This window comes from Trichosurus vulpecula, chromosome X (assembly GCF_011100635.1).
Source record: "Trichosurus vulpecula isolate mTriVul1 chromosome X, mTriVul1.pri, whole genome shotgun sequence".
In the NCBI taxonomy this organism is placed as follows: domain Eukaryota; kingdom Metazoa; phylum Chordata; class Mammalia; order Diprotodontia; family Phalangeridae; genus Trichosurus; species Trichosurus vulpecula.
In genome coordinates, this window is record NC_050582.1 from 52415294 (window position 1) to 52440013 (window position 24720).

Sequence of the window (24720 nt, forward strand, 5' to 3'; positions counted from 1 at the left end):
ACATAGTACTATATAAATGCTTATTCCCTTCCCCTTCTTTCTACTGCTGGTTTTGGATCTAGGAAAACTTGGGTTCAAATCCTACCTTTGATGCTTACTAGCTGTGTGACCCCAGGGAAATCACTGTACCTCTCTCAGCCTCAGTTTCCTCACCTGTAAAATGGGGGGAGTGGTTTGGACAAGAAGGCCTGTGAGGTCCCTTCCAACACTAGATCTAGGAGCCTGTGAGCAAAAGTAATAGTAATGGTCCTGTACATTAAAGCCACCAAGGAAAAGATTGGAATAACTTGACTGGAAGGTCATTGGTCTGTCTGAGAAGAATGGAAACTAAGGTGATATAGGTGGCTTTAGGAGTGTGCAAGATCTGATACCTGTGGTGTGGTAGAGTCTGGAAGAACTGAGTTCAAGGCTCACCTCAAACACTAGCTCTGTGACGCTGGACAAATCACTGAAGTTCTGGCCTTAATTTTCCATATCTATAAAATGGGGATATTGATAGCACCTACCTCATGGGACTGTTGTAAAGATCAAATGAGGTTATGAAGGATTTTGCGAGTCTTCCAGCACTATGCAGTGCTAGCTCTTGTCACGAAGATTGGGAAGAGGCCAGCTGGGGCCTCTCTAAGGTCGTTGTCATCCACCCGGGGGCCGTGTTTTCTCTTCTTCACTTCTAGCTACAAGCCCATTGTGGAGTTCATCGATGCCCAGTTCGAGGCGTACCTGCAGGAGGAGCTGAAGATCCGAAGGGTACTGCACAGCTATCATGACTCCCGCATTCACGTCTGCTTGTACTTCATTGCACCCACGGGCCACTCGCTGAAGTCTCTGGACCTGGTGACCATGAAGAAGCTGGATAGCAAGGTAACGAGCTGGAAGGCAGCTGGCCACTCCACCAGCCATAGGCCAACCTGGCAGCTTCCCTGAGCTTGGTCATGGCCCCCACGTCCCCCTCAGTGATGTGGGACAACCATAGCCTCATCTAGCAAAATGATGCCCCTCATCCACTCCCTGCCAGTGAGACTGGACCTTTGACTTGTTTTCCCACTTGTGAGGCTGGGTCCCTCAGGGGACAGGGACACCCTGCATGAGGTGGCAGCTGGCTGGGCCCTGGAAGCAAGGCACTGGGCCTTCAGCATTTGTCACTGGCCCTAAACTCCCTCCTTTCTCCTCCCCTATGACCACTTGCTGTCAGGGAAGGCTCTGCTCATTCATTTCCACATAGGGATGAAAGTGAGTCAGGGAGGGCCCTCTCTTTGTGGGGAGGAGGTTACATTTGAACCTCCTCTCTAACACTGGAAGGAAAGGGTTTGCCTTAAGCACCAGAGAGTAGATGGGAGTGGGTTGGGGAGAGGGAGCAGAAGGGACACTACCCCGTCACCCACAAATCACCACACTCGAGGTGTGGCCTCTCTCTCTCTATCCTGGACAGTTGGTCCTAGCTCGCTAGCTACTCAAAGTCCCCTTTGATAAAAGTCCCCAGTTGGTAGGTGTTGACTGTCACCTGAGTCCAGCCCTCATTGTCCTGGAAGTGAGAGAGGGAGGCAGGAGGCCTGTCTCCCCTCCATGGTCCTTGGCACCTGCCATCTTCCAGCCCCTCTAGCCCTCGTCTCCTCTCCAGGAGTTGATAGCTGCTTTCTATTATCCCAGCCAGGAGTCTGCTCTCCTGATATGACTCATAGATGTGACCTGAGCTTCTTACCTCGATTACTTAGAATTCGGGCGTCCCGAAGCTCCAGATCACCGACCACAGACTGGCTTCTCACCGCTTTCTTTCCCACAGGTCAACATCATCCCCATCATTGCCAAATCTGATGCTATTGCCAAGAGTGAATTAACCAAGTTCAAAATCAAAATCACCAGCGAGCTGGTGAGCAATGGCGTACAGATCTACCAGTTCCCTACTGATGATGAGTCGGTGGCTGAGCTCAACGGGACCATGAATGTGAGTCAGCTTGAGGGATTTGGGGCCAGCTTCAAAAGGGAGAGCTGCAGTTGAGCCAACGTATTGTGGGAGCAGCGGGGCAGCTCTTGGCAGTCCGAGGTCAGGGAGTGTGGCTAGCACAAAGGCAGGCCAGCAGGTTAGGCCAACAATATTCTGCCGACTGTAGGAGCTTCCGTATGGCCAGAGCCTGGCATGAGCTTGACCTTTGGAGAGGCAGCTAGGTGGTGCTATAGTGAACAGAGTGCCAGGCCTAGAGGGGCCACTAGGTGGTGCTGCAGTGGATATAGCCCTGGGCTTGGGATCAGGAAGACTCCATGAGTTCAAATCCAACCTCAGGCACTTACTAGCTGTGTGACCCTGGGCAAGTCGCTTACTCCTGTTTGCCTCAATTTCCTCATCTGTAAGATGCTCTGGAGAAGGAAATGGCAAACCACTCCAGTACCTTTGGCAAGAATACCCCACTGAAGAGTTGGACATGACTGAAATGACTGAACAAAAGTAGTATTGTGGAGATAGGGGTGGGCAAGAAGACCCGGATTCAAATCCTGCCTCAGACACTTACTAGGTGTATGACCTTAGACACACACTTTGCTTCCCTGGGCCTCAGTTTCCTCCTGTATACAAATGAGGGAGTTGGACTAGGTCCTTCAGCAGTCCTTTCCAGCTCTAGGTCTGGGTTCAATCATTGCAGACCCCAGTTGCATATGTTAGCTCGTTGCAGAGTCGTAGCTAGAAAGATTTTAATCAGTTGTAAGAACAGTTGCAGGATAGGGTTACTTGGCCAAAGTCACAGCAAAGCCTGGGCAGTTGTACTCTTCTGGCATCCTGAGGGCCAGCCCTTGTTCAGTTTGGCTGGAGGGGGCAAACTAACCCAGAACCCTGCGGGGAGCTGGCTGAGGGGCAGCTTGAGCCTGAGGCAGGAGAAATCTGAAGGGGAATAGGCCGCCTTAGGAGGTAGGGAATGCCCTTCTCCCTGGAGGCTTTCTGCAAAGGTTGGCTGCCCACTTGGGGGGATTATGGGTTGGACTAAACGGTTTGGCTACTGAGGTCCCTCTGCACCATGTCCAAGTAGCAGGGGGGACCTTTATCATGACAGGGGAACAAATGAGAGGAAGCCCAGGCTGGGAAGTGGAGGTGGCAAGGGGTCTCATGTCCAGTCACCCTGGGTTTGGGGATAGTCGGACCATGCCGGCCTCCAGAGGTACAAGAAGGGCATCATAGTGAGGGGACTCCAGGAGTCTAGGGGTGATGCATACCTGGTGTGGCAGAGGACTACCAGGAAACAGGCAGACAGCTGTAGCCTTAGGGTAGCCACTGGAATGCCCCTATTTCAGCCCCCTGGAATGTGCCGGTTATTAGGCCAATTCCTCTAGACATGAGCAAGAGAGAGATGGGGAAAGGCAGACCCTGGGAAGAGTCTGGAGGGGGAGGCCAGTCTTCTCCTTCCACCCCCTTTGCCACCTACTCTGTCTAACCCCAACAGAGCAGTGGCCTTGCTGAGGAAGCAAGTACAACCCAAGGCACAAGGAAATTGCCATCGGTGGGTCAGGCAGCTGGCTCAGGGAGCCCTGGCATGCTCCCACTCAGATTACAGAGGGTCCAGGCCAGGCATGGGAGGGGTCACAGAATGAAACTTGGGGTGCACAGGACCGACTTCTGGCTGGGGAGCCATTTTTTTCCTTTCTTTTATTTCCTCCTGCCCAAGGCTTTGTTTCACTTTAGAGGAAATATGAATGAAGCCCGAAGTTTGCCAGATGCCTCCCTCCTTTCCGGAGGAATGAGTAATGTACACGGCAGAGAGCCCACCAGTTCATCAGGCCCCAACACAATCCCCAGTGTTGGGCCTTGGCGGAGCTAATGGCTTCCAGAAGAGTTCTGTTCGGGGAAAGGCTTTCTCGCCCTCTCCTGAGAGGCATCAGTTTTCATAATGACATCATGGGCTCATGGATCCAAGCTCAGGAAAGACCTCATAATAAAAGCCCTTTTGAGACAGCGGTCTGCTGTTCCTTTTGTCCATATGTTCACGGTAGTGCTGGTGAGGTGGCCAACAAATGAGTAGAGCCGAGAATTGAGTCTCTGTGAGTTTGGCTGGCCCTCCTGGCACACAGTAGGCGCTTCGGAAGTGAGTGTTGGTTGAGCGATTGCCATCCCCCAGTCCGCTGGCACAATCTCCCAGTTGTGCTCTTGGTCCTGGCTCATTCTATGCTGTCCAGCACCCAGTAAGGGGGTAATATTGCCTGGTGGTTAGAGAACAGATTGTGATAGTGGCAGCATTCCTCCCTCGCCCTTGATTGGTGGTTTATGGAGTAAAACAAAGCTTAGCTATGAACAGAAAGACTAGAAGGGCTTCATGGGATATTGAAGAAGGAGAACCTGAATTCAGGGAAATAGAGTCAGTCTTGCACTGGCCAAGAGCAAGAAGAAGCCCAGTGTCTTTGGGACACTGGATCCCATCGACCCCTTCCATGCTTGAATGCCAGAGATTCCCACCTCTAGGGCACAGGAGTTCAGCTCAGCCTTGAAGCCCCTTCCCAATGCTTCTCAGGGAGCCTCCTGCTCCCTCAGGGAAGAGAATACTTGTGTTCTGTCTAGCTTACCTTCACCTTGGCTTCCTGTGTGAGGTGAGAGCCAGGAGCCCACAAGTCTAAATGCATGATGGGTCAGTGATATAATTTCCATAGATAACACCTACATTTCCTGGAAATGACCAGTGACTAATGAGAGAGATGGACAGGGAGAGAGCTTCTTCATGGCCTCAGCAGAATGCTCTTTGAATGGAGGGAGCTCCTAATGGACAGGGCTTATGGGAGCTAATGGCTGAATTGAGAGAAAGCCAAGTCTAGTCTGAGTAGTCTGTCAGAACAGGGGAAGGAGGGTCCCAGAAGCCTCCATTGCACCAAACTGGGCAAACAAATGGCCCCTGGCCCTGAGAGTGTCAGAAGCAAGGTTGGTCCAGGAGAGAATGAACTCACATAATGTTAGTGGGATTTGGAAGTGACTGACTATCCCATAGCACCAGTTAGATTACCAGGGGGCCAAAGCTTGCCCCTGGGACACTGTGATGGATCCTGTAGCCCTCACTAACTCAGAAAGCCTGGAGATATAAGGTTATCCTCATCCCCCGAAATGAGCTAGAGTTGTTTCTGTTGTTCTTGCGAAGTTATTAAGGGCCTATTAGTGTGGATGCAGTTACCTCGAGGAGTTTTATAGTCTCTTGGGAGAGGAGGAGAGGGGGAGATAGTAAACAGATAAATACAATAGAATTTGAGGACCAAGAAAGCAGTACTTAGATATATCCTGAAAGGCTTCTTAAGGAGGTGCCTGAATTGAGCCTTGAGAGCAGCTAGTAATTCTGAGGAGGAGATAAGGAAATCGTGAAGTCCAGGTATAGGGACACAGCCTAGGCAAAGGTAGAGAGGCAGGAGATAAAATATCATGGATGAAGAACAGCTAGTAGACCAACTTGGCTGGGCCTTAAGGTGCATGAGAGGGCATTGTGGGAAATTATTCTGGAAGGGTAGATTGCAAGCAGACTGGGAAAGGTTTTCGACTGCAAACAGAGGAGTTTGACAGTTTCTTTTGGTGGAGATCTGTGAGATGAGAGATGATCCACAGTCTTTGGAAGACATTGGTACAGTGCTATGTGAAGGCAGGCCAGGTGACTTGCTGACTCCCTTTTGTCTTGTTTTGCCTTTCGGTTAGTCATTGGATTTATAAAGAATGTTTTATTGCTACTGTTCATAACCTTCATCACTTAACTATTGGGGAATGGCTCTTGGTCTTCTATAGGGATAGATAGGAGCTAGAGCTGGGATTGCTTTTGGATTGGGACCTCTCAGATTAGGAAACTCCCTCCACCAAAGCAAGTTGCCTTCCTTCTCTGCAAACACAGTCTTAGAGAGCATCCTGGGGCCTATGAGAGGGTCACACAATATATATGAGAAATAACACTTGAACCCGGGTCTTCCTGGCTCTCAGGCTGGCGCTCTGCCCACCATGCAATGTTACCTTTCTTGATCTTATGAATGTTTGTTAATTCCCTATATATCTTAGCTAGCAGACCTTTATTTTTATTTCTTTTGGAGGCAGCTGGGGTTAAATGAATTACCCTGGGTCATGCAGCTAGTAAGTATCTGAGGCTGGATTTGAACTTGGTTCCTCCTGACTCCAGGGCTGGTGGCTATCAGACTTTTAGGAGAGATTTTCTATGAAAACATTTTCCGCAGTCAGATTTCTCTTCTCATTTTAGTTCTATTTATGTTGTTTGTGCAAAAACTATTTAATGTTGTGTAATCCAACTCATCTTTTGGGAAGTGATCTCCTCTGTCCCTTGTTTAATTATAAATTTCCCCCCAAGTTGGTAATGTCTTGAGGCCCAGGCCTACAGAGATGTGAACCAGTTCATGGGAACCTGGAAGATTCTTCCTATTGGAAGAATGGAATTGGGATTCCTATCTCCTAAGCGGGGTGGTGTGTATGTATGTTTGGGGCGTGTTGTATGGCATGTGTTGTGTGTGTGTGTGTCTGCACGAGCATGTGCGTGAACGAGTGTGTGCGTGTACCTGTTCCACTCTGCGCTCCTCAATGCTGGGGTTTGTTTTTGGATGGATAGGCAGCTTTCTAAAACATTGGGGAAGAGGGTCAGGGCCAGGGTTCCTCTGCATTTCCTCCCCTGCACAGTTAGCTGACTTTCATCGGTTGTCATTTAACTGGGAGGCAGATCAGATGCTGCTCTCCCCTCAGTGGGAAGAGCAGCTGGGCCTACTGTATCCTTCCTGCTGCCCTGGGGACATGGGGCAGCTGGGTTCTGCCAAGCGCTCCCCAGTGCCAGCGTTCAAAGCCCTGGGCAAGGGTATGATGGTCATTGGAGCAGGCAACAGTCGGTGTGCACAGCCTCTGAGGGCAGAACCCAGGCGCCTCAGTCCCCCCAAATCCTGAGACTTATTCTAGGGCCCCTCTGTCATGGAAAAAGAAAGTGTGATTGACTGCTGGAGCATCATGGGACAGGAGAGGAAAACCAAGCAATGAAAAGCCATTAGGCTGAGAGTTGGCAGGCTGCCTTTTCTTCCTTGCTTTGACGTTACCTGGTGTGGTGATTTGAGCAGTCACCTAACTCCTCTGTGCCTCAGTTTCCCCAACTATCAAATGGGGATTAACAACAGGTACTGGCTTTATGACTTGGGCAATCATTTAACTCCCCTGTGCCTCAGTTTCCCCAACTATCAAATGGAGATTAACAACAGGTACTGGCTTTATGACTTGGGCAGTCACTTAACTCCCCTCTACCTCAGTTTCCCCAACTATCAAATGGGGATTAACAACGGGTACTGGCTTTGTGACTTGGGCAGTCACTTAACTCCCCTGTGCCTCAGTTTCCCCAACTATCAAATGGGGATTAACAACGGGTACTGGCTTTGTAACTTGGGCAGTCACTTAACTCCCCTGTGCCTCAGTTTCCCCAACTATCAGATCAGGATTAACAAAGAATACTGGCCCAGTCTGACTCACTGGCATGTGTTAGGATGGAATAAGGTCTGAGATGTGAAAGCATTTTGAAGTAAGCAAACACCATAGGAATTATTATTAGAACAGACTCTGAAGTCAATTTAAAGGGAGTGCGCCCTGGGAAGTCTTGTGACATTTCCAAAGCAGCCTTGGTGGGGAGGGAGTCACAGGCATGAAATGCCACACTCGGGAGAGGAGGTTGGAGTGACCCTGACACTGGCAATCACGAAGCCACTCTCCAGGGAACTTTGAATCTTCTTGTCTTCATTATCTTCCTGGGATTTTTGAGCACAAGGAGATTGCTCCCAATTGTCACTTCTGTTCCTCTGTGTCCCTCTTGCTGATGACTACATCCAGGAACAGCCCAGACAGGCCTGTCAGCCTCTGCACTCTGCCCAGTCCAACCTGTCGTGGTGGGGCCTTCAATAGCCTCCATGGATGGTCTGGCTTAAATACCCATCCCAGTGGTCCCAGAACCCTGGATTAAGTCTCCCATAGTGCCTTCCCTTTCTCCCCAGGGATAAAACTGCTCCTTCCCCCTTCCCAGCCTGCTAAAGTGGCTTGAGGCCTCTGTGTGCTGTGCCCTTTGCTGGAAGATGCTGCCTGGACTAGTATAGGGGCAGATGGGCCGCAGGGCGAGGGGGAGCCAGGTCCTGGGAGAGGGGCATCTTCAGTGGGGTAAAAGCGTTCCTCAGGATTGGAGGAGCTCCCGACTTTATCTGCTGCTGGCTGGCAGGGGAGGCTGTAGCCAAGCTCGATGCCTGGTATCACACAGCTCATCAGGGCTCTGGAATCCTTCCTTAGCTTCCTGCAGGCCAGAAGAAAGGCTGGGAACAGGAACCTGTGGGCTGGAAGGTGCGAAGAGAAGCTACATCCCACAAGGCCGGACAGCGACCCTTCTTTTCTTTTTTTGATGGGTTCTTTTAAAAAAAACTTTGTTGCTGCCTTTGGTCACTAAATCACCTCCCCTTCCAAATCCATCTCTAATCACCCCCCCCACTTCCATTTGGGCCCTCCTTCATAACGAAGATTACAAGGGAAAGAGGGGAAAACCAGGTTAGCCAAACCAACTGACACATCAGCTGGGTCTGCCGGTCTATCCAGTGTTCCTCAGCCATAGTTCACCAGCTCTGCAGTGAAGAGAAGAAGGGCACTTCCCCTAGAAATAAGGATTCCCTGCCTTATAAAGTGGGAGCTTCTTGAGGGCTGCCACCATCTTTTTATTTCGACTGTTAACCCCAGTTCTTGGCCTTGGAGGCATTTTGTAAAGCTTGGTAGGGTCAAACTTAGCCTTCCCCTCCGTCTCATGGTGTGAATTTGTTTGCCCTATGGATCGCTCTGTCCTCTCTGTCTCTCTGTCTGTGTGGGCATTGTCTTTGCTTGTAAAGCCTTCAGGGGCAGAGCCCGAGTGAGCACAGTAATGATGCACAGAAGTCAGTGACTCATTCTGGTGACAGGGATGATGAAACCAGTGGCAGCTTCCCTGCATTCCTGAGCACGTGCATTTCATTCCAGGGCCACCTGCCATTTGCGGTTGTTGGCAGCACAGAAGAATTGAAGATTGGCAACAAGATGGTGAAGGCCCGCCAGTACCCATGGGGCACTGTACAGGGTGAGTGAGGGAGTCTGCAGGGAAGTACCCATGGCATCATGGGCTTCATGCAGGGTGAAAGAGGGAGTCTGCAGGGAAGTACCCATGGCATCATGGGCATCATGCTGGGTGAGAGAGGGAGTCTGCAGGGAAGTACCCATGGCATCATGGGCATCATGGACACCATGTAGGGTGAGAGAGGGAGTCTGCAGGGAAGTACCCATGACATCATAGGCATCATGGGCATCATGCAGGGTGAAAGAGGGAGTCTGCAGGGAAGTACCCATGGCATCATGGGCATCATGCTGGGTGAGAGAGGGAGTCTGCAGGGAAGTACCCATGGCATCATGGGCATCATGGACACCATGTAGGGTGAGAGAGGGAGTCTGCAGGGAAGTACCCATGACATCATAGGCATCATGGGCATCATGCAGGGTGAGTGAGGGAGTCTGCAGGGAAGTACCCGTGGCATCATGGGCATCATGCAGGGTGAGAGAGGGAGTCTGCAGGGAAGTACCCATGGCATCATGGGCATCATGCTGGGTGAGAGAGGGAGTCTGCAGGGAAGTACCCATGGCATCATGGGCATCATGGACACCATGTAGGGTGAGAGAGGGAGTCTGCAGGGAAGTACCCATGACATCATAGGCATCATGGGCATCATGCAGGGTGAGTGAGGGAGTCTGCAGGGAAGTACCCATGGCATCATGGGCATCATGCAGGGTGAGAGAGGGAGTCTGCAGGGAAGTACCCATGGCATCATGGGCATCATGCTAGGTGAGAGAGGGAGTCTGCAGGGAAGTACTCATGACATCATGGGCATCATGCAGGGTGAGTGAGGGAATCTGCAGGGAAGTACCCATGGCATCATGGGCATCATGCAGGGTGAGTGAGGGAGTCTGCAGGGAAGTACCCATGACATCATGGGCATCATGGGCATCATGCAGGGTGAGTGAGGGAGTCTGCAGGGAAGTACCCATGACATCGTGGGCATCATGGGCATCATGCTGGGTGAGAGAGGGAGTCTACAAGACCGTACCCATGGGGCATAGCATAGCATGGGGGAGTCTTTAGGGCAGGTGTTAGAATGAAGGAGCCATCTACATTGACTTTCCTTCTACATCCTTTGTCACCAAGTCACAGCACTCCCATCCATCCTGGCTGCCCACTCCTCTTCCAGCTGGTGCCCCAGAGAGCTAGGCAGCAGCTAGAAGCTTGAATTTTCTGGTTAAGTAAGGATTTTTTCCCTCTTTGGTTTTTAAGAAATCTACCTAAAATTCCTGAGTCCACTTATTTCTCCACCTCAGTAAGCAGAGTCTAGTGAGCATGATTGAACATCTCTTGGCTGAGGATTCTGATCCTCATCCATGCCTGGGAGATGGTGATAGGGAAGGTTCAGGAGGCCAGGCCAATTAGGAACCAGGGGTTCTTTACCAGGGCTTTGTAGATGGATTTCAAGGGGTCATGTACTTGGATGGGGAGAAAGTCACGTCTTCATTTTCGCTAACCTCTGACTGCAAATTTGGCATTTCCATCAATCATGGGAAAACATGATTCTGAGAAAGGGTCCGTGGGCTTCACCAGACTCAGGCCAAAGGGGTCTGTGACCCCACAAAGGTTAAGAACCTCTCATTTCTAGACCATTCCCTGGAAGTTGCTCTTTTTGCCTCAGCCCCAGCCATCATCTTGTTTTCTTACAGTTGGCCCCTTGGTCCTCAAAGTGGGGTTTGGCCAAAGGCTCCTAATAGAGTGATGATTAAGGTTAGTTGGGTTTTGCATAGTAGAGATGCTGCTATATTACTCATTAGACAGCACAGTATTAAAGATTTGGTGGCTTGGAATTTGTGTTTTAATTGTTCATATTAAAACGTTGCAGTTGTGAAGTAAGATCTGCAGGGTGTGCTATGAAGAACACTGACTTAGAAGTGAAATGCCCTTGGCACCAGCCTTGGATGCCCGCCACCTTGATGTCATCTTGACTTCTTGGGTTTCCCCTTCTCTAAAAGGGCCCACGGGTTAGAGGACATGACCTCTGGGCTCTCTCCTCGTTCTGATGTGTTCTGCTTAGCTTTGTCGAACGCAATGGAAAATACAAATGGGGCTTGTTATTAATCGTTGTGATGAGATTCACTAACAAAAATTCCTTTGATTTCCATCGCTGGGCTCCACCTTTTTCCAAACCGGGCCATGCTAACTGTGCAGTCGAGAATGAGGCCCACTGTGATTTTGTGAAGCTCCGGGAGATGCTGATCCGAGTCAACATGGAGGACCTCCGGGAGCAGACCCACAGCCGGCACTATGAGCTATACCGTCGCTGCAAGCTGGAAGAGATGGGCTTCCAGGACACCGACCCAGACAACAAACCTTTTAGGTACGGCTTAGCCCGTGTAGCCGCCCCAGAGGGAGACCTGGGACTCCAGGCATGACCATATGGCCAAATACACTAGCTAGCTTCTACATCTGGTTAGCTGGGGTCGAGGAAGGCTTTGGGGCCCATTCCTGAAGCTTGCTGTTAGGGAGAGAGAGCTAAGGCCACTGAAAGAGTCAACATGCAGAAAACCTAGCAAGGTTTGCGCCTTGGCTACCACCAGAGGGCGTTAGATTCACTTTAGTCAAGAGCTTTCTAGAAGGTTGGCTTTTACAAGCAGAGTTTCTTAACCTCTTTTGTGTCCTAGACCCCTCATTTTACAGAAGAGGAAACTTTGGCCCAGGGAGATGGAGTGAATTGTCCAAAGTCACACCTAGAGCTGGAAGCAGGGCTTTGCTGGGAAATGTTTAACAATTGATTCTCTGGGGGAAAAAATCTACTCAGGACACACTTTTAAGTTTAATCTTCACATTAACATTTTTTCCATCACTTTATTGCCCGCCCCCCTCCCCATATTGACTTCGTTTTAAAATGTAATGTTACTCCCTCTTGTATTTTCACTCATTTTATTCAATATTTCCCAATCATATTTGAATCTGGTTCTGGCTGCACTGGGGAGTGTTGTGGCCCAGGGGGCTGCTCGCTTGACAGCTCTGATCTAGACAAACAACAAAAAAGAAATCCATCCTTGATCTGTAGCATTTGACAATCTCTGGGGCATAAATGCTCAGTGAAAATTTCCCTTTCAACGCTGAAAGGCAATTTGAGCTGGCCCAAACACAGTCCTCACTGGAAGGGACCTCAGAGACCACCTAGCCCCCCCCAACCCCCATTTTACAGCAAACTGAGGCCCAGAGGGATGAAAGGTCTTCTCCACAGTCACACAGATCAAAGCTCTAGCTAGAGCTGGAGCACGTTCTCTTAAGTGAAGTGACTCGGCCAGCGTCAGAAAGTGTCAGAGGTGGTTTTGACCCTGAGTCCTCTGAATCCGGAGATGGAGACAGTGCTCTTGTCCATTGGCATCCAGCCCTCCCCCCACCTTTGCCCAAAGTTGAAAACAATCTGCTAACGACCTTTTATTTCTCATTGTGGGATGAAAAGTCTTGGTTGCATCACTGAGCAGGTCCAGGAGATACTTTGGGGGACAAAGGAGCACTCAAGACCTAGCTTGAAGAAAAAGGTGGTTCAGTCCTCTAAGAGGGTGGGCAGGTCAGGGTCAGAGGGGACTGGGATCTTGGAGTTCCCCCATGCTTGGGTAGGTGGTCTGGCTGCAGCATTGTGACCCAGTATTTCAATCACCTCCAGTCCTGTGGGGTGGGACAGAGCCTCAGAGGAGCCAGTAAGAAGCAGGTATTATTATCAGGGGCCTTTTTTTTCCTTCTGCCAAACAGAAGCTATTTGGAGAAATGTGCTAATGAACTGGTCTTCTCTGTAGTTTGCAGGAGACCTATGAAGCCAAGAGGAATGAGTTCCTTGGAGAACTACAGAGAAAGGAGGAGGAAATGAGGCAAATGTTTGTCCAGAGAGTCAAAGAGAAAGAAGCAGAGCTCAAAGAAGCTGAGAAAGAGGTAAGTTGAGGCCCAGCCCTGGCTTATCTCTAACAGTGAAGGGAAGGAAAAAGCCAAGGGCTGAGCTAGAGTGGAGCTTCTATGCCCAGAGAAATTGATGAGATCCCTTCATCCCTATAGGACATGGAGGACAGCAGCTGGGGTCCAGCGCATGTATCCTTCACCTGGATAGACAAGACCGTATGCTCATTGGGCCCTCAGCCCTCAACCTGCGGGCCTGACTATTCTCTGAACCAGTCTTTTCTCAGTTTTGAAAGGTCAAGGTCCTAATGTGGCCTTACAAGTTGGGGACAGTCCAGCTTTTGTATGTTCTGGGACCCTTGGGCAGACTAGTAAAGCCTCTGGACTCCTTAGAATCATGTTTTTAAATGTATAAGATGAAATACAAAGGATATCAATCATATCAAAAGATAGTTGTCCAAGTATTTTTTATAAACAAGGTATTGGACCTTAGGTTAAGAACCTGTAGTCCAAATTCTTCTCCCTCTTCTTGTGAAACCAGGGGCAAAGAAATAGGTACTTTCTAGATTGTTCTGCCCAATCTCCCCTAGCCTGTCATTCCATAGATTTCCAGTTTTGGTCTTTGTATATCCAGTACAGTGCCTTATCAGAAATTTGGGACAGTCATCATGTGATTGTTGATAGTTTGCAATTCTGCTTTTGAAAACTGGTGTTTTATAGGGATGGGCACTAGACCTGGGATTTCATCGGTCTAGGAAACTCCCAGATGAGAAAATCCTTCTACCCACTCAGATTGGCCCCTTCTCTACCATATCTGGTCTTAGAGAATTGCCCCAGGCACTGAGAGGCTAAGTGATCTGCCCAGAATCACATAGATAGTACATGTAAGAGGCAGGACTTGAACCCTGGTTGCCCTGTGGACCAAGATCAGCTCTCTTTCTACTACAGTAGAGGTGTCAGACTTTTAGCTGGTGTCCACATTCTGGCCAGCAACACTCCTGAGTTGAGGTGGAAGGGGACCAGATTGGGAAATATTTAACAAAATAAAAATGCAATAGGAATAGTGTTAATGTGTGGTTTTCTAAGTTGCTATGCACTGACAGGGATCCTTATGGTCTCCCTTTCTATTTGAGTTTGACCCAACTGCCGTGCTGCCTCTTGCACTATAGATTTGTATCAGTTCCCTAAATTTCTTGACTATAAGACTTTCATCAGAGATATTTAATTCAGATTTCCCTTCCTCCCTGCCACATTGACAGGTTTTTTCCTTGTCTGAGCTGCATTGATTTTGTTTGTGCAGATTTTTTAAAAATGAAATTGCTTTTTGTTCCTCATTCTTTTTTATAGCTGCATGAGAAATTTGACCGTCTGAAGAAGATACACCAGGAGGAGAAGAAGAAGCTGGAGGACAAAAAGAAGACTCTGGATGAAGAAATGAATGCCTTTAAACAGAGGAAGTCAGCCGCTGAGCTGTCCCAGGGACAGCAGGCAGGGAGCTCCCAGACTCTCAAAAGAGACAAGGAGAAGAAGAAGTAAGTGGCTAATTGGGGTTTGGGTTTAGCTTCCTCTTCCTGCTCCCCCCAGGGCAGGTTCAGGTATCAACAGGCCTTTTGGGGGAGGGAGGATGCTGTTGGGGTCTTGTCTGTGTGACTCCCCGGAATTCTCACCTTGAGCCTACTGAAGATCAGGCCTTGTGCCAGGATAGCCTTGCTGCTTCGAGGTTCTCCAGGTGGAAGCCTGGAGGGCATGGAGAAATGTGACCCCAGGGGCTCTGCCTCTCCAGGAGGGGTGGCCCTTTCAGTGATCACCTGCTGGCAGGGTAAGGCAAAGAAAAAGGAGAGAGAGAGTGCAAGAGGAGGAGCAGCCAGGAGGACAACCAGGACGGGCCAGAAGGAAAAGCCAAAGGCAGTGGGAGAGAGAGAGGAGACCAAAATGGGAACCATATTGTCCAGGCTTTAGGGTGAGCTCAGCATCTAGGTCAGCTGGAATTCTTCCGTAGCCAACTAGGTTGCCCATGCTTGCTGTTTAACTCAGCTCTCATCCAGATGCTGCTATCAGCAGCTGTGGCCAACACGGCTTAACACTGAATGGAGGAGCTTACCCAAACAAGGCCTGCTGGGTCCCTCTTCCATTGCCCCATTGCCCCCGCCCCTCCCTGCCCCAGCCTCCCCATTGCCTCTGCCCCAGCCTCCCCATTGCCCCTGCCCCTCCCTGCCCCCCACCCAGCCCTCATTAGCTGCTTCCACAATAGACCCCTTGGCTGCTGTAGCTTATTCACCTGGTCTAGAACTTGGTCCCAAGTTGGGGGGAGATTTTTTCAGCTTTTAAGAGGCTGATTTACATATCATCAAGCTAGCAGGAGAGCCTAATTGTGCTTCCTTTGTGGACTTCCAGCTGGGTGAGACTAGAGCATCCTCAGCCCTTTCTCCCAGAGTCAGAAGAAGAAAAAGGTGCTTTTAACTGTGTTTGTTCAACCCCCAGAGGAGACCGGGGAGACAGGGGACAGATTGAAAGAGGCCCCATAGGATAGGAGAAAGAGCATTAGGCTTGGGACTTTGGACTATGGTTCTGCAACTTCTTTGTTGGAGTGAGTGTATGGGTGGGTGGGTGTACCTGGTATGTGTGTGTGGTGTGTGTACATGGTATGGGGTGTGTGTCTCTGTATGTGTCTCTGTGTGTGTGTCTGTGTCTGTGTGTGTATCTGTGTGTACCTGGTGTGTGTGTGGTGTGTATACATGGTGTGGGGCGTGTGTGTCTGTGTACCTGGTATGCGTGTGTGGTATGTATACATGGTGAGGGGTTGTATGTCTGTGTGTGTGTGTGTACCTAGTATGTGTGTGTGGTACATATACATGGTGTGGGGTTGTATGTCTGTTTGTATGTGTGTACCTGGTATGTGTGTGTGGGGTGTGTGTCTGTGTGTATGTCTCTGTGTGTATGTGTCTACGTGTGTCTGCGTGTACCTGGTATGTGTGTGGTGTGTATACCTGATATGGGGTTATATGTCTGTTTACGTGTGTGTGTATACCTGGTATGTGTGTGTGGTATGTATACATGGTATGGGGTGTGTGTGTATGTGTAACATTGAGGAAGTCATTTCTTCTCTCTCAGCCTCAGTTTCCTCACATGAAAAATGGGGCTAATGTTATTTGCCTTCCCTACCTCCCAGGGCAGGTCCACACTTTGAACTGTAAAGCCCAATGGAACATAAGCTGCTGTTCTCATTAGCCCTTTAGTCCTGGGTTAGATCCCCAGGCATCCGGCAGTGGAGACCCAGCCTCCTTTCTCCACTTAGCAAAAAACTTCAGTGGAGTTTGTGCAACAAGAGAGTGATTTCAATTTCCCAGATAAGCCACCTTCACCTTGTCCCCAGGGCCCGTTTAGAAGGGTTAATGATTTCCAGAGTTTTCTTTTTTTTTTCCAGTGATCACTTTAGGAACTATTTTTTTTTTAGTGAATTGGTAACCCAGTATAGTGAAGCCATCCACAACATGAATCCTTGAAAACTAGCAGATGTGCCTTGTGGAATCAACTTGAATCCTGGGAGAGGCCACTCTTTATCGTGTACATGCATGCATACAGATGTACCTTTGTGCATACACATGTCCAGTGTGGTGGACAGGTTCTAGGAGACAGCTGTTTCCACACGCACCCTGCATGGGCCATTTGGGGCCTATGAGTCCTTGGCCTACAGAGTGTGCCCGGATTCTTCTTTCAACAGACAGTGGGAGGTAATTTGTTGGTCTAAATGAGATAAAGCAATGGGATGGAACCTTATTTGTGAGCTAGGAAAAGTCTCTGCATGCCCTGTTGGTATTCAGTGGCATCCTGTTCACTCTCTGGTGGCAAAATCCCTAGGGCCATTCAGTACCTACTCTGGGAGGTCACCTTGACTCACCCACTTTCCTGTTACTATCAAGACTGAGCCAGGAGTAGGACTCTTAGAGATTGTCCAGAAAAGTGAGGTTTCTCCTGGCCCTTCAGTGTTTCCCTGAGTTTCTTCAGGTTTCTAGGCCCCCAGGCATGAGAACTACCTAGGGAAACGTCTGTCTCAAGCCCAGGGGGTCCTAACCTGGGGATCCACAAACTTGCTTAATATTTTGATAACTTTGTTTCAATATAACTGGTTTCCTTCGTGATTCCATGTATTTGATTTTCTACATGTAAAAACCTCATTCCAAGAGGGGACCTGTAGCCTTCACCAGAGTGCCTAAGGGGTCCAGGACACAAAAAAGGGTTAAGAGCCCCTGCTGGCAGGACACTGGGAGGGAGATTACTAAGCACTGGGAAGAGCTAAAGAAAATATTCTTCAAATCTGGGCTTGAGTCATAGGGGTCGTTCAAGAAGGTAGGAAGGTGAGGTCCTAAGAGCGTAGAGGCTGTCCACTTCCACATTGCTATGGGCTGCTTTCATACCTGAAGAATAAAAGCAATCCCACATGCATGTCGTATTTTACAGTACATGTGTGTTTCATGTCAGAACTGGAAGGGAACTCAGAGGAGATTGATTTCTGTGCTCTCATGTTACACATGAGAACACTGAGGCTCAGAGAGAGGAAGGAATGTGCCCAAGGTCACCCAGCAAGTTAGTGGCAGAGCCGGGATTATAACCTGAACTGACTCAATTTAATGAGTTTTTTTTTCTTGAAAAGAGGCAGTGTTGCATGGTGGATAGAGCCAGCCTTGGAGTCAGGAAGCCCTGAGTTAAAATCCGCTTTCTGACTCAAACTGGCTGTGTGACCCTGGGCAAGCTTCTTCCCCTTTCAGTGTTCTAAGCAACTCTAAGCCTAAAATGTTTACCAAGGAGGTCCTGAGCTGCACTGGTGGAGGGAATTTCTCAATCTGGAAGTTCCCTGTGTCATTAAAATCCCAGGTCCAGGCCCCATGCCTTTTCTTGTGTATGATCTCATTTCCTCAGTTGTCCTGTGAGGTTGGTAGGTCCATTTTACTGATGGGCAGGCTGAAGCTCAGAGCAACTCCAGTATGAGAGCCAGGCCACTTGCCTGCCATGCCCCACCCCTCTGCCCTGGGTTTTGAGCTCCTGCAGGCTGTGTGTGTGGCCCTTCTACTGCCCGAAGCTCAGGAGAGCAGGCTGGGGTGGCTAGGGCTGTCTCCTCTAGGCTCTGAGGGTTGGGTTCAGGTAAGGTGTACTTTGCACAGCGAGATGTTTGCTGGCAGGTTGGCAGGAGGGACTGTGACCCTGAGCCTCCCACCATCCCCACCTGTCTTCTCTCTGCCCTCTAACCTGCATGATGTATTGATTGCCCCCTCCCTTCCTCACTCCACCTTCATCAGTTCTCACTGTTTTACAGTTAACTCTGCTGTTTGCTGCATGCCGCGTGAGCGCGAGGGCCCTGGTAAGATTCTGTGATTCCTTAATTCAAATAGACCTGGCAGTGGGTTCTGGGGCCCTTCATTCCTCCATTTAAAAAAGAGCCACCTTCCTGGTTGTCTTGGACTTTCCTCGAATGAAGAAGTAGCCTAATATAGCTACAGGTCTGCCGGGGGCTCCCCCTTGGCACAGGCCAGCATCCTAATGACTGCCAAAGATGGGAAATTCGCAAAGGGAAAATGTTTAGACTTTGGTGGCCAGGGGGCAAGACCCCATCATCCACCAGGTGCAAAGGGCCTCAATTCTGAGGACATCGGGCCACCCGAAAGACAAATTGCCCTTAACCATTCAGAACATATTGACTGAGTACCTTCTCTATGCCCAGTCTTATACTATAGGCACTATGAGGATCCAGGTTTGACTGGTGAGCCTTTCTGAGCTTGGCAAGAGTAGCCCAGGTAGCTTGGAGGGGAGGGGTGCACAATCATCCTTACTCCAACTCCCGAGGCCTTTGGGGGCTTAGCCAACCAGTGAGTGGCTTCCTCTAACCCTTGTGGTCCCGGTTCAGTGTTTGGAGTATAAACCCGGGGCTTCCCCAAGTACAAGTCCTGAAAGGCCTCCTTGCACCTTTGATTAATTTCAAAGTGGACCAGTCTCCTCTTCTGCCTTTCGATGCAGCTTTTTCTTGGGCACTAGTCATTCTAGTCGTTGGAATTCCCCAGCTCCTTCAGAGAGATGCTTCTCAGGTCAGAACAGGCCTCAAAGGAAGATGGAAAAGAAGCTCCCTTTGGCGCTAAGGCCAAGGAAAACCTGTCCTCTCTGTAGCCTGGTTGGGGGTTGGTGGGGAGTAGAGGGGAGAGGGAATGTCTGGAGATGGAAGGGGATTCCCTCTACTCAATTCCATATTGGGTTTATTGGAGCTCAGGAGACCCTCAGACTATTCATTCATCAATTTATTAAGCACTCATTGCATTTGGGGTCATGAACTAGACTCTATGGGGAAAGCCAGAGTAATTGGGAGATACAGGCCCTGTCAGTGACCAAGTCCTAGCGTAGACGGAGGCAGTGTTGGCAGTGGCCAAGCCCGCTTCTGTGGCTGGCATGCTGGTGCTTTCATCAGGCAGGTAGCATTGCTGCTGAGCAGCCCAGATGGTGGGGGCAGCCCAGGAGCCACTAGATGAGGACGTGCTAAGGCCTGGCTTGAAAGGCCGGTCACCTCCTGGCACCTTAAGACATTAAGCAGAGCCAGTCTTTTCAGAAGGTACCTTCTCACTCACCTGCATGTGGCCTCATCGACTCTTCTCAAAGCCTAGGGAAGAGGCAAGAATTTCATCGTGGGGGAGCTTTCCTCTAGTGTACACCGACTCCTTTGTGTAATTTGATCAAACCTCATTTCCCTGGGATATTTATGGAATGGGGTATTCTAGGTAATGGAAAAATTGACTAATTAGTGAGAAAAAAAAATTTTCCCCTCTTGAAACTTGGTCTCATGCTTGGTACCTAGCACAGTATTCTCTTGGTAGGTACTTAAATGAATGTTTAAGTTGAATGGAAAGTTTTTTCTAAAATGTCTAAGTCTACTTTCCCATCTCAGTAAATAGAGTATGGCAACCCTCACTGAGTTCAGGTTTCCTGATACTACTCACTCTTAGTTTTCGTAGCACCTTAGGGGTCCTTACAACCTCTCTGTGAGTATTATAACTCCCATTTTACATTTGAGGAAACCAAGGTTCAGAACAGGGACGTGACTTGCCCAAGGTGACACAGTAGTTAGTGGCAGAGCTGGGATTTGAACCCAGTTCCTTGATTCCAAATCCAGATCCCAATCCACCTCTCAGCAAAGGCTTTGGCATCATTGTTCTGAGAGCACCTGCTCCCTGCCCAGTCCTAGAGATGGAGCTGAGTGTGGCTAGAGTCTAAGCCAGGCCCTACATGATGTTCTTTGTCCTAGATCCTTGATCTGCTGGCCTTGGGCTTGGCTCCTCCTAAAGAAAGTGGAGAGGAGCAAAGGAGGGGCTGCTCAGCTGGGTTCCAGATCATCAAGGTTTCTCTGCACTTGGTTGGTCACTGATGCCTTTAGGCTTCTCAGAGCAAACCCTTCTCTGGCCACTATTGGAAATAACCCCGGGCAAACTAGGATCAAATTAGAGCTTGTTAAGTCAAATGGTTTTGGTGTAACTGGAAGCCAAACCAAACCCCAGTTCATTGGAAACTTTGGCCTCCTTTCTCAGGTTATGGGAGGTTATGTTGGTGACCGACCCATGAGTCCTTCCTGCGGCCTGTGGTCAGCCAAGCCCAAAAACACTCACTGCCATAGGCCTAGCACAAAGCTTTCCCTCCTGCTGCTGCTACCTGCTCTCAGGATGGCTTGATACACCCCTTCCTTGGGACTAGGTGGGTTGTGTGCCAGGTTCACCATCAAAGAGAGTGCCTTTGTTCCCAGCAAGCATATACCTGCAGCCAGGACTGGTCTCTCATTGCTACTGCCTCTGCAGATTTTTATGACAGTAACATCTTGCATGGGGTATCTAGGTAGCAACAGTGTCACAGCGTCAAGCCTGGAGTCAGGAAAACCTGAGTTCAAATCTGGCCTCAGACACTAGCTGTGAGACCCTGGGCAAGTCATTTCACCCAGTTTGCCTCAGTTTCCTCATCTGTAAAATGAGCTGGAGAAGGAAATAGCAAACCCCTCCAGTGTCTTTGCCAAGAAAATCCCATATGGGGTCACAGAGAGTAGGACAAGACTGAAACAACAACAAAATTTTGCACCCCACTGGATCCTTACAACAGTGCCCTGGAGTTGATAGGGGAGCAGTCATCATCCTCTTCACCCCCACCTTTAAAAAAAAGCAGATAGAGAAACTATGGCTCTGAGATGCTGGCCAACTTAATCCGATCCTCTCTCCGGCATTGTATAAAGTGCCAGGAGTCAGAACAGACCTGGGTTCTAATCCTGGCTGATATTGGCAAGCTGTGTCTTGACTGACATTTGGTAAGACTTCCCCTCTTTGAGCCTCAGTTTCCTGAGACATGAAATGGGGATGGTAATGCCTGTAGTCCTTACCTTCCATGATTGTTGTGTACAAAGTGCTTACTTAAGCCTTAAAGCTCTGGAAAAATGAGTTATTATTACTGGTGGGTAAGCCTAATGAATACATCCATTTGCAGTTATGACACTTATATACGTATCTAAGATTGTCCCTAAAATTGCTACTAATAAGAGTTTAAAAGGCTGGAGAAATTCCATAGCTGACAGATCCACAGTGTGGGGGGTGGGCAGGCAGGGAGGGGGCAGTGTAGCCCATTGGAAAGAACTGGGAAAGCAGGAGCACTGGGCTCCAGTTCTAGGCTAGTCATTTGCCTTCTCTGGTACTCATCCATTAGATGGGGATGGGGCTGCCTGCCCTGCCTACCTACCAGGACCTTGAAGCTCAAATAAGATGAAATCTATGTTAAAGCTTCAAGCAGTATCTGCACGATTCCTCTGGCTGTCCTAGTATCTCTGTTCCAGGCCCCCAGGTTACTGCAGTAGCTTCTCCACCTAGGGCAGAAAGCAGGGAACTTCAGTTACCTAGCTTCCCCCCAAAGCATCAGGCACTAAAAAGAAATGCAATTTTTTAATTAAAAAAAAAAAACCCAAACTAACTGTGGTCCCGTAGAACCAATCGATGACAACAGCTCCCTCCCTCCTCCTCACAGCAGAGAAGCAGAGGACGACCAGGAGAGAATGGTGTGTGCCTTGTCAGATCCAATCACTTCATCAGAAGTTTTTATTTAATTGCTTTTGCTACAAGAGAAGGATCAATCTCGGGGTGGACAGTGGAGAAAGGTCCGTGCTATAAAGATGAAAAGCATCTAGAAAACTCTTTTCTTTCTTTTCTTTTTTCTTTAAAAAAAAAAGAAAGAAAAAGCAGGGCCTAAATAGGCTTACCCTGAGGGGACAAGGAGGCCTATGGGGAAACCTGAACTTTCTGATTTCCCCAGTAAGAAGGGAGAAATAGGGGCCTAAACACCTAAACACTGAGCCAAGGCCTCCTGAGAATTTGTCCAGCCTCCTTATTGTGAAGGGCTATAGTGAGTTTCAGAGCCAGTGCTGAGGAAGAAGGGAAAGTAATCGGGGGTGGGGGGGGGCGTTAAATGAGGCTGCTGGCTCATTCCGGGGCTGCAGAGGGGGAAGTTTGCATATGTGTGTGAGGGTTACTAAAAACATGTTCCCAGTAACTCACACAGTAAAACTGCCCACTACATTTGAATTTGTTTATTCATTAGGCACTTTGAAAATGTTCTCCCCCCTTCCCCCCAAAATGGAACTTTCAGTCTGGACTTCCGGTAGACAGCTTTCCTGGAGGCTCCCCCTCCCCAGAGTCACGTGCCACACAGTGAGCCATCCCCTCTTCCTTTCTATATAGGGTTATAGAATTCTGTAGGGCCTGAAGAGTACACTTAGCTTCTGGTAAAGAACCTCTGATTTTTGGAGTTACAAGGGGCCTAAAAAACCATCTAGACCAACAGATACCTGGACAGGAAGGCCCTTTATAGCACCCACCCCCCAACAAGGGAATGATATCCAGCTTTTGCTTGTAGGGTTCCAATAAAGGGGAACTCCGAGTGAACAAGCCTTCTTCCCATGTGACATCCCTTAAGATACTTGAAAAGTTATGAGATTCTGCGCCTCTTCTCCAGTCTTCTCCAGGTTAAATGCCCAATTCTTTCAATTGATTCCCAGATGGCATTGAATCAAGGCCTGATGCCCTCCGGTTCATCAGGGCCCTACCTAAAATGTGGCACCCTGCATGAAACAGCCTTCTCTTCATGCAGACTGAGAAACTGGTGCTTTCTTGGTGCTGTACCATGCTGTTGATCCTCCCAATCCTTTTCACCAGAACTAGTGTCTAGCCAAGGGTCCCCTCTCTTGTTCCTGTGACGTTGATTTTTCTTAATACAAGTGTAAGAATTTAGACTTATTATATTTCATGTTATCTGCTATGAGCCTGTCAAGGTCTCTTGGAATCCTGCTTCTGTTACACTGTCTCTCAGTTAGCTAGCCCTCCCAGGTTTATATCATCAGCCAAGGTGATGGCCAGTCCATCTTTGCCTTTATGCTGATTGTCGATACACATGTTCACCAGCACAGAGCCAGGCACAGGGGCCTACTAGCTTCTAGCCTACGTTATTCCATCTTGTCCACAGGACTAGCATTAGGCCATGTCACACTATAGAACACCCTCCCATTCTATGGATGAGTCTGTGGTCCTGTTAGAAAAGAAAATTTCTTCCAAATTTTTCATCCCCTTAGACTCTTGTCCATGTTCATCCAGATCAGATGACCCAGGCTCCTCAAGGGCAGCTGGGAAGGCTCTTCCTGTTCCCTTATTTAGAAGCTTGCTCTTATCATTTTTGCTCCTGTCTCTTCCAAACCAAGGACATTTTCCTTAGCAGAGAAAACCAAAGTGCCCCACCAAAAGAGTTGAGTGACGTCTTCTCTTTGTCATCAGCCATCATCTCCCACACCCTGAGCAGCCATTCTGACGCTTCTTTGATCCTTCTGTTTTCCCCAGTATATCTTTTAAAACACACAGGTACACATGCATGTACACACATATGCAGTGAACACACATGTATGCACACGTAGTAATATATACCAGCACATACTACATATGTGCACATATGTGCGTGTGTGTACTATACATATGGACACACAGTGGGTATGCATGGATGGATGCATATGCATATACACATTCATTACACATACATGTGCACATACATGTATGCACAATACGGTACCTATATGCCCACATGCGAACACATATACATATGAATGCACAATACAAATTCATGTAGTTCACATGTTCACACATATACACATGCACGTGCACAATATATGTGTGTACATATGTATACGCACATGTATACCATACATACACATACACACACAAACTCCTCTTTATTGTCCTTAACTTTCCTTGCTATCCTCATTTCCTTCTGTTTTGGCTGGACTGTGCGAAGCTTTCGAATTCATCTTCCTTTTTATCCCCTTGATTCCATCTTTAGTACATAGGGTTGTAAAGCCTCCATTGGTTGGCAAGTTCTTTCTGCATCCAAAGTGATCTCTCTGGACCAGAGGTGTCCAACAAGTGGCAGCCCACCAGCTGTAGCCCAACCAGCTTAAATTGTCATTGGGAAATATTTGACAAAAATAAAAATACAATAGAATACAGATAATGTGAATATGTGGCTTTTGAAGTCAATATACAGCCAGCAGACATCCTTGTATCTGATTTAGTGGCTCCTGTTTCTTTATGAGTTCGACATTGATAGTGGAGACAGCTCCCCCTTTTCCTCATCAGAATTGTTTCTGTTTGTATCTTCAGAATTCCATTTTTGAGGACTTCCCATCCTTCCTGGGCTTACTGCTCCTGTAAATTATAAGCCATGGGGTCCTACCTAGCTTTGT

The 24720-nt window shown here is 48.7% G+C and overlaps 1 protein-coding gene across 3 annotated transcripts in view; it reads left to right on the forward strand.

Annotated features, from left to right (window-relative positions):
* The window catches only part of SEPTIN6 (septin 6), a 60457-nt gene that overhangs the window by 29763 nt on the left and 5974 nt on the right, over positions 1–24720 (forward strand). For 2 of the 3 annotated variants that reach the window (XM_036740004.1, XM_036740005.1), the window contains exons 4-9: positions 675–861; positions 1781–1942; positions 8963–9059; positions 11241–11409; positions 12842–12974; positions 14283–14467. In XM_036740004.1, coding sequence (XP_036595899.1) covers positions 675–861; positions 1781–1942; positions 8963–9059; positions 11241–11409; positions 12842–12974; positions 14283–14467 — 933 coding nt within the window. Of the gene's footprint in view, positions 1–674; positions 862–1780; positions 1943–8962; positions 9060–11240; positions 11410–12841; positions 12975–14282; positions 14468–18246; positions 18292–24720 lie in introns of all 3 variants that reach the window. The other variant, XM_036740006.1, reaches the window with a different exon arrangement.